Here is a 9,635-nt window from a genome sequence, read left to right on the forward strand (position 1 = left end):
TTAATATCTATAAATAAGAGCCTATTTTTCGTACCTAGATAGCTTTAATCCCAAGGATAATTCCACTATTTAATCTGCTTTCATAGCTGTCAACGTGATATTTCTTCTCTCCATGTCTGACGTATATAGACGCTTTAAGGCCAAGAAAGCGATTTGTGGGAGGTATTTCATAGTTAAATGGGTGAAGAGGCTAAATCCTTGTTGAGAATTGACTCTTGCTATGAAAACAACTTGGCACCATATCTTCACGATTTTTGTAGCTAGGGGTCGCATTGAACAGTGGACTTGGCCCTTGATTGAATCTATTATCTGAGAGTTCAAGGGAATTAAGGCCTTTTTTATAGATGAAAAATCCAAGGCCGCCTTTTAGTTGAAAAGGCACCAACTGAAGGTTTTCAGCTAGCTAGTCTAGTCGACTTTCCCAGATGACGAGGCCTTACGTTGCCTTGTTAGATTACGCAGTCTATGAACTAGATGACTTATACATTGACACATATTATACTCAAGTTTCAGACTGCCCTGAAATTAACCAGCGGCTGACATCGTCACTATTCGCCATGCGGGACCAGCCTTCTTTCACGTTCGTCTGAGAGACACTTTCCAGAAGCAATCTTTGAAAATTCGTCCCATTAGATCTATTCACAAGGCAAAATACCAACTTGTCCATTTCGCCAGAGACCTCAAGATGAACAACACCCACGCCCTCAGCCCACCATATGCCACTCAGGCAGTCAATGAATAAATACTTTTATTGACTTTCTTCTCAGCCACAAACTCCGCCCCTTATGCGTCCGTCACTCATCGCCACCAAAACTAATACAGGTTATCGCCCGGGCCGCAGTTGTGCGTCTTCTCAACCACGTCCACGGTATCAGCCCAGTCGTCAAACGCTCTCCTGACACCCCGTCTGCTTCTTGGGTTAATCGTGGTCTTGTTCCTGGGCGGAACCCCCTCCAGGCTCAGCGCGAACTGGGCTGCAACTCTGGCAGCGGCTTTGGTGTTAACAGTCAGGGCCTCCCAATTGATGTTGTTGACGGTGTCGCAAGCCTGGTGGTAGCACGGGTCAGTTGTGGGCGAGGCACCGGTGAAAATTCCAGACGATGGAATTCCCAGGTTGAGAAAGGCGACATAGTCAGACGAAGAACCGAATTTGCTTTTTTCCCCCAAGTGTTAGCTTCTTTGCTTTTGCGGCCATTCGTGAATGTTGTCACATACCCATACTTGGCTGGCTTGCCGTGAGCCTGCAGATAGTCAAACAACGGTGCTCCGCCAAATTTGTGTCTTTCGTCATTTGCGTAAACGACGAACTCGGGATGGGGAGACCCAATCATGTCGTAGTTGAAGTAGAATTTGACCCGGTCAGCTTCCGCCTCGGTGAGGTTCGAACCGTAGTATAACGATCCGATCAAGCCGCTCTCCTCTGCTCCCCACCACGCGACCCGAACCGTGTTTTTGATGCCATGATATCGAATCAACTGCTCTATAATCTCCAGCAAGGCGGCGGTTCCGCTGCCGTCGTCGTTTACCCCGGGCCCCGGGAGAACGCTGTCCAAGTGCGCGCCAAGCATGACGACGTTGTTCTTGTCGCCGGCTTTCGTCTCCGAAATGATGTTCCACGTCTCGCGGACTTCGGAGACGGCATCCACTACCAGGGTGACGCTGGGCTTCTCGCCCGCTGCCACACGTCCAGCCCAGGCTTCACCGTCCTCTAGGGAAACGAGCCCAGAAGGAATCAGCTTGCCGACGTTTTTCGCCTGCAGCGTGGCGGTGCTGTAGTTCTTGCCGGGCGTTTGGTTGTAGAAGATGACGGCCTTGGCTCCGGCTGCCTTTGCCAGGAGCGTCATGTCGGCAAACGTACAGCCTCCTCGCTTCAGCAGAGCAACCTTTCCCTTGGCATCAATGTTCTGCCACTGATCCTCAAAACACCCGCTGCCGCGGTCCGCCTCGTAGGGCACGTGGACGAGCTCGCCAGTGATGCCACCGGGAAGAGGAGTGGCGGGGTTGTACTGGAGAGAAACGACGTACACTTGGGTCCCGTCGGGGCCCTTGACTTGGATCCTCTTCACTTGGTGAAAGAGATGCTCAAAGGGCTGGACGTATGTGTCGAGGTGTTTGCCAAAGCGCTTGACCACGCGTTCGAGGACAAAGTCCACCGACGCCTTGTAGCCACTTGTGCCAAACGCTCTGTTTCCACCATTGTCGTTGCCGATTTTGTTCAAGTTCCACAGGACATTTTCCAACCTGTACGAGTTAGGAGGACGGGGATACCGCGAATCCTGGGGAAGAGTCGACTAACCGGTCCTTTTGAATCCCGGCTTCCACCTTGTCCGGGGTGAGAAGCTCGGTCGCGGCGGTCGCACTCAACAGGCCGGCGTAGAGCCAGGCATTCAACGGCTTCATGTCGCAAGAAGAGGTGCAGCAAACTGAATATGTGGGCAAACCTTGTCACGGGAGCGGCCACGACAGGTGAAGCTTGGGGGAGGAAGCCCTCAGCAAGCACAGAATCTCGTCCACGTATTAAGTACTTCTTCTTTCCTTTCCTTTTTCCAAACGGCAGTAAATGCAACACGAGTCCAAGTCCAACGTGGTTCGTGGTTGGTTGTCACTGCCAAGGCCCCAGCCCCCTCCGACTTATAAAGCATTGACGCACCAGACGGTTTAAGCTTCAATTGCAACTGCCTATTTCGGCTACTATGCGGGGAACTCATCAGAGCTTCCCCCCCTTTCAACGAACAGGGCTGTCTTTATTCTCGCACTGCTCACTTGGCGCCACGGCGGTCCGGTATTACGCGACTTTTTTTTTTGTGGGAACTTGCCCCTGTTGGGATGGTGATTCATCCCACGATGCGGTGAGGAGAAAAGGAAGGTCGGCCGTGTTGGGTTGGGAAGGTGACTGACTGTGTTGTTGTCGGGGTCTGAGACAGACATGTTGAATCCGGTACACTGACACGGTGAGCGAAATTTGTGGCGCATGTCAAGGCCCAATATATGTGCGCCGGGAAAAGGTGAACCAATTATGTTATGACGCTTCCTCGGCCCATCACAAAGAAGGAAGCTGTTAGGATCCGAGACTGTTCTGGGCTTCTAGAAGATGGGCTGTTGCGCCATTTTTAACTATATTTTTAAGCTAGAGCTCATGCAACCTCGTGATCATTGGTGGGTAGAGCCAAGATACAGGGCTTAGCATAGAGATGACGGGCTAGCGGGCTGACCGACTTCTCTATCTGAGACGGCACTTCTGTGCAGACTGCTTCTCCTCACATGGCTGCTGAGCATCCGGTAACAGGTCGTTGAACGCACCACAAACCAACCGTCGTTGTGGGATAGATTTTGGAGGCACTGCACGCCACTCCGGCTATTGACTTTCCCACGTGGCCACCTGTATGAGAATGTCTGTCGGTTAGGCAAAAGGCCATATGCAATGGGCACTCCCCAGCGTCGAATGTGACTTTGGCAGGAGTCATCTTATAACCATATCTCTGTGCAAATCTGCCCAAATTATAGTCTCCACCCGAATTACTATAATGGTTGTGTGTTATCCCAGTATTCTCCATATAGATAACTAGTTATTCATCTTAGATAGAATGTTACTATATAACCTGTATTTTTCCGTACTGGAGACCTACCTAGCATAAGATACATTATATTATCCCTTTCAATATAAGACTTCTCTGCGGCCACGACTTTCCATTCATAGTGATACCGCGTTGCTACTGTGCGTCTTGGAGTGGTTTTGCAACATAATCCCCAAGGCTAGTGCAACGAGCCACAACAGTTGGAGCTTGGTAACAATTCAAGGGGGGGAATTTGAATTGCGAGTTGTCATCTACGAAACTTTAGCCAGTTTCAGTTGGAAGGGACTAACACAGAGCCAGTAACGCTATCCATCGCATCGCCGTTTGACCCTTAGCTGCATTTTATCAGGAGTCCAGTGCTGTACGGGGTGAAGCCATCTTGTCGACTGGCCTCTACGAGCCTCAGAGGATTAGCAATATGATACTACTCTGGCTATCTCTTTTTTTGCTGAATAGTTGCTGTAATGAGGTCATTTGAAGAGCACACAAACCACTGCATGACGCAGCGCCTCTATACCCTTGTCCATATAACCTCAAGCTAGCTACACACTTTGTTATTCTTATGTAGTAGGTACTAGTTACCGTGTTCCTGTGGATTCTTGTCATCCAGGCTTTTCTTTCGAATCCTTGTACAATATGGCATGGAAAGTCTATAGCATTGCTAGTTATCCTAAGAGTGATTTGGAGTTTTGGCTGCATCTCCAAGTTCCATTCATTAATGGCCTCGCGAGCACCCAACGACACTAGCGTCCGTGCAGTAAGTGAGAGCGTATGAGTATCTATTCTGTATCGACTAAAGCACACTCTACTTATGTACCTAATAAAAAGCTTGGGGTCTGGCTCACATCGAGGTTCAACTTGCCTGTTGCATGCGGGACTCCTTAATATTCGAGGATTATACAAGAACCATTATACCGGGAGAAACAATAACGCTCCTTGCGAGGTAAGCAGCCGTTACACACACTGTCTTTCAATATACATGTGTAAGTCCTATTAGCACCATTAGTAACGATCGGAATGCTCCTTTCACGACATCTTTAATATACGGCAAGTTATGTCGGTCCTCTAATTAAGAGAACTTTTTACTACCAATCACGTGGTCAACAAGTATTTTTAACTAGCTATTTAGCTAGTCATACTATTGTATATATTTCTTCTCTTTGCGATTTTGTATTGTAGCGAATGTGACTCTCGGCTAGTGCGCCAGCGTAACCTGGCACCATAGCATGAGGTTCATTTCCGGAACACAAAGGTTACTTTTACTGCCCTCTACTCCCTCTTGCATTATAGACCGGACTATTGGCATCTTCTCCCCATATTCCTGTAAAGATAAAGGCTCTACGCTTCGCCGACTCCTACTCGACGTAGTGTGGCACAGCATATAGAGGGGTATAGCACATAAAATCCCTAGGCGTGACCACGTCATTTTCTGGACATTGTATGTGTAACACTACCCCGGAGATTATCGGATTTAATGTTGAGCAATGGGGCAAAAGGATCCAGCAATATTGGCCCTTAGCTAAATATCCCCGATATCCAGCTCATTAGTGTGCCCACTTGACTTTATCTTCTGTCTCTGGCCCTACCAAACACCTAAATATTTTTCTTTTGTTATTGCCAACGTCAGGTGAAGCTCCCTGTAAACGAAACACCGCCCTTCAGTTTGCTTTGTAGAGTATTCCTCCACTTTTCATGCACACTTTGCGACAAGGGCTCGTTATGAGGGCTTGGAGCAAAGGGGGCTCAATTCAATAATAATCTCGTAGAACATCAAAGGTCCTAAGTTGCCTCAAGGAGGGAAGAAAAAAGTGACCTCTACATAAACATGAAAGGAACGCCCGGGCCAAGAGCTCTTGCCCGGGCACGTGTTCCAGCTGTGTAACCAATAAGTCCTTTATCGGTGAAGCCCCTTTGTTGGGCTTCACGATCTGTTGGGCCTTTTCCGTGTAACAGACTTGCCTTGCCTCAAGTTTGTGCGTATTACTCACGACCCCAAATTCTCTCCTTTCTCGGTCACCATCACTTACATCTTTGCAACGACCAGAAACTACCTTCTGAAAATGGATACAGACACCTTTAAGCGCCAGTACGCGGACATCCTGCGGCGCTATCTTCGCGGGATTTCATACCAGACATTGTCTTGCGTGTACGACCCGTCTATAGAAAAAGCTGTTGTACGGCACTTCCGCACCCTCAACTTTTCAACTGATTTCGTCGAGCGTATAATGCCGATTATCCACGCGAGCGCCTGGATAGCGACAAGCACATATTCCTTTACACCGCCCAATGTCCAAGAGGCGATTGCGATATATACTTCGCTAGCAATTGCTATAGAAGACACTAGCAAAGAATATACAGACGATCTCGAAAGCTTTCAGCTACGATTGTTCAACAGGCAGCCGCAGCCTAACCAGCTCTTGCAGGCCATGGTGGATTTCATAGATGTCTTGCGTGGCATTTACGGACCCTTTGCTTGTGACATGATAGCAAAGTCAACTGCGGAATTCATAAGCATATGTGCTTTTGAGAGAAAATACGGCGGAACACTACGTCCTTCGTCGAGTTCGCCAGACTTTCCTTACTATCTGCGGCTAAAGACAGGAGTAGCAGAAGTGTATGCCTTCTTCGCCTTTCCTGAAGTCCTGTATCTAGAGGACGCATTTTTGCATGTCTACATTGTAGCGATTCCGGATATAGCTCGGTATTTAAATCTTGGCAACGACCTTTTATCGTTTTATAAAGAATCGATAGTCTCGGATGAGCGTCTGAATTACATATACAATCACTCGCGCGCTAGCAACAGTACACCACTGCAGTCGATATGGTCAACACATTTAGCCCTGATTACCTGCGTCCAAAATATTCGAAAAACACTTTCTACTAGCCCGCAGACGTGGAGAAATATTGACCAGCTTATTAATGGCTACGTGATGTACCACTTTGGTGCGTCGAGATACAAGCTCTCGGATCTAGGCATTGGAGAGGTTGATGAAGTAAGGGCAAAGGTTTGCTGCCCTACTACAGTGGACAATGAAATTGGTACCCATGAGCATTAGAATCGTCTTGCAAATAGCGTTTCAGGGTTACGGAGACGTATGAATCCTGTATGGTGAAGTCGCTCGTTCACATGTGCCATTTCCCTATGAGGCAATAGCAATGATAGTAGTATTCTACATTGGTCTTCATATGCTTTTCACTCTTTTTATTTCAGAAATTAAAAGTCTCTCGCTACGTCGTTCATATGGGGTTCGTCTCGCTTGAATGTTGAAGACAAAAGCTATGCCTCACTAGCGACCGGACATGCCTGACACGTCCATATGGGTGGTGTGTACGTCCCCTGATTGACCCTGTTCCATTGCGACCATCAACTTCCTCATTGCCGTCCCGTCTGAGCCGCCCGGAGCTCGACCATACACTGCCTCGGCAAGCATGCGGAGCTGCATGGGGAATTGGGGGTCGCCGTACTTTTCAGTTATGTCGCTCTTTTCCACCGCGCATGCCAGGTATGCCCGGGCGTTCCCCTGCTCCGGAGTCATGCCAAATGCCTCGCAGTCCCTCTTCTTGGAAGCATCCCACCACGGTGGTAGCAGACCGGGACGCGACGCGACGCGCCCCAGGAAGCGCTGGAAGCCGCGCAGTCCATCGGATGCGCCGCTGTAGAGGCTGTCGTCGTCGACCTCGCCTTCGAGATTGTACATGTCCGCGACGTGTAAGCGGTAAGCATCGATGAGCAGTCTGTAGACATCCTTCTCCGGTCGGTCATGGAGCCAGGTGCCATTATCGAGGCGAGTAAATGGGCAGGCGACACCTCGTTCCAATCCTTTCGGGGGCGATAGATTGGCCCGTCTACCACAAGTCTTCTTATGGGACTTCCAGTCTGCCTTTTGACAGTCCTTGGAGCAGTAGGGGGTTGTGGAACATTTTGCACAGCGCTTGAGACTGACCTCGGGAGGCGATTTCTTGCAGCTGGTGCATGCAGTGTCCATGGCGCGTCAACTCTTGTCTGAAAGGGTACTTTTATTGCAGGAGGTTGGTCTCAGAGGTATCAAGATTCAAGATTTGAAAAATCTCCCCGTGGGGGGTGGAGTCACCGCCCATTTAGGACGCGAGGTGACATAAACGAGGCACGTGTTGCAACATGTGAGCAAGAGGCCCGACTTGGCGATCTTGTTCTGGACGGTCCTTTTCTGTTCCAACTTGTGTTCACTACGTCCACCGATCTTGACAGATGGTTCGGCAACAAGATGACGCATCAAACAGTCACAGTTGGCGTGGTAAAATGATGTGCTCAAGTAGTGGATGCTTTCCAGAGACAGGAACTACAGGATCCAGATGCGACTGGCGGTCAGGCTTTGCACACGAATCATAGATTAGGCTATACAGGTTTTTAAGCCTCAATATATACTAGTCAGTTAGCTAGCTAGCCTTCCACCCATATCACATCGTCAATCAACTATAAAAGAGGCCTCAGTTCCGTAGCTACATGGATTCAATCATGTAGAAACGGCGTGTCGTGAGAATCAGGTCTAGGCAAACAGGCTAATACGTGGTGTCTTACTAGCGCCTCTACTTGACATTTGATTAAACCTATTGCAGTATCTTTGATAAGCTGTACGAAGCATGAATGGTAGTAATCGACTTGTTTATGTGCAACGTCTGCGAGATGTGACGTCGATCAAGATGACAACTTTTTCTTCTTCATTTGTCCGCGTACTAAACCGCTACAAATTTCCCAAGGGGCACCCGGCTCCACAGAATGCTATGCGCATAATGTGCTATTGCACGATAAAAACCCGAAAAAAGGGCGTGGCCACGTCACGTATTTTATATGTATATATATAAATTCACCTCCATATCCCTTGCGATATCCGTAGTAATTTCCACGCATTGTTTGGGAGACTACCGTCGATGGTAGAAATCCCCTAGACTATAATGACGCTCACAAAGAACTGCTCTCTGATGTTAACATCCACTCAAAGCACAGCGAAATAACAATTCCTTGATCTCATGTATCATTCAGGCCTGCAACTACAACTGCCGCCCAGTGCCTTACGGTCGTACGGAGAAGCGGGGCCCCCACTAGCCTTATACGGTTTAAAAGTCTGGTAGAGTCAATCTTTTTCCAAAGTCGGAATAGGTCAACTCTTGGCCGGGCGTAAACTCATCTCGACTAGACTAGAGATGCCGAGATGCCGAGATGCGAGATGCCTACCCCGGGCAGCATCAAGGGTCGCGGGAGGCTATCATTAGTATCCCAAGTGTATAAGAATACGGGTAATAATTATCTAGTAATGTATTTAAACATTATACCTTCAAGTCTTTATTTACAGGCTAGCTAGCTAACAGAATATAGTGCTTTAAATGGAATTACTTTTGATATTTAACTATTAAATAACCTTAATTTCGTATATAGTTAGGATATTAACAAGTAATTCACTTTACAGTTTAACCCGTATATTAGAGCCCACATAATTACGTGTAAGGCACTATTAGTATAGGGCCTATATAATCACGTGTAAGGCACTATATTACTATTATTACGCTAGCACTCTTAAGCTAGCTCTTTTCCTTTAATATATAATTAACTTCTTTACTTCTTTTAGCTCTCTTATAATATAACTTATTAATTATATTATAAGCTCTTATAACCTTATTATAGCTCCCTTTTATAAGCTCTTATATAGTAGTAATTATACTTATTTACTCTCTTAATTAAAATATTAAAATTTTAGCGTTATAAGTGTAACGGTAGCTTAGGTTCTAACTTCTAAGGCATAGTAGGTCTATTTCTTAGAAAGTAAGTTAGGTTAAATGCTATAGAGTAGCTTTTAAGTAGTATTATAATAAAGCTATTAAGAGTATAACTCTTAATAGTAAAATTATTACTTAAATTAATTAATAGAGATTTAAATTATTTAATTATAGGAATACCTTCTCCTTAAGTACTTGTTTATCTCTTTATTATAGTTTTAAATTAATTAGCTTAATTATTAATCCCTTTAAACCTTAATTAATTAGCTTAAAGTTTAGTTAATTTAATTCTTTTTAGTTAATATATTT

The 9,635-nt window shown here is 46.6% G+C and overlaps 3 protein-coding genes across 3 annotated transcripts; 1 reads left to right on the forward strand and 2 right to left on the reverse strand.

Annotated features, from left to right (window-relative positions):
- Positions 1-782: 782 nt before the first annotated feature.
- J3458_003721 (uncharacterized protein) lies at positions 783-2,400 on the reverse strand (the record flags this gene model as incomplete). Its single annotated transcript, XM_066117923.1, has 3 exons — positions 783-1,153; positions 1,216-2,241; positions 2,297-2,400. 3 exons carry the CDS (start codon positions 2,398-2,400, stop codon positions 814-816), a joined length of 1,470 nt encoding a protein of 489 aa, XP_065977716.1. The 3' UTR covers positions 783-813.
- A 3,235-nt stretch (positions 2,401-5,635) lies between these two features.
- Positions 5,636-6,631, forward strand: J3458_003722 (uncharacterized protein; the record flags this gene model as incomplete). Its single annotated transcript, XM_007817972.2, has 1 exon — positions 5,636-6,631. One exon carries the CDS (start codon positions 5,636-5,638, stop codon positions 6,629-6,631), a length of 996 nt encoding a protein of 331 aa, XP_007816163.2.
- An 18-nt stretch (positions 6,632-6,649) lies between these two features.
- Positions 6,650-7,615, reverse strand: J3458_003723 (uncharacterized protein). Its single transcript, XM_007817973.2, has one exon. The coding sequence runs from the start codon at positions 7,559-7,561 to the stop codon at positions 6,863-6,865; it is 699 nt and encodes a 232-aa protein (XP_007816164.1). The 5' UTR covers positions 7,562-7,615; the 3' UTR covers positions 6,650-6,862.
- Positions 7,616-9,635: the final 2,020 nt, after the last annotated feature.

This window comes from Metarhizium acridum, assembly GCF_019434415.1.
Source record: "Metarhizium acridum strain ARSEF 324 chromosome Unknown scaffold_13, whole genome shotgun sequence".
NCBI classification, from domain to species: Eukaryota; Fungi; Ascomycota; class Sordariomycetes; order Hypocreales; family Clavicipitaceae; genus Metarhizium; species Metarhizium acridum.

Bases quoted from the DNA above. Each gene is read 5' to 3' on its own strand.
- J3458_003723 (XM_007817973.2), bottom strand. From the start codon at position 7,561: ATGGACACTGCATGCACCAGCTGCAAGAAATCGCCTCCCGAGGTCAGT.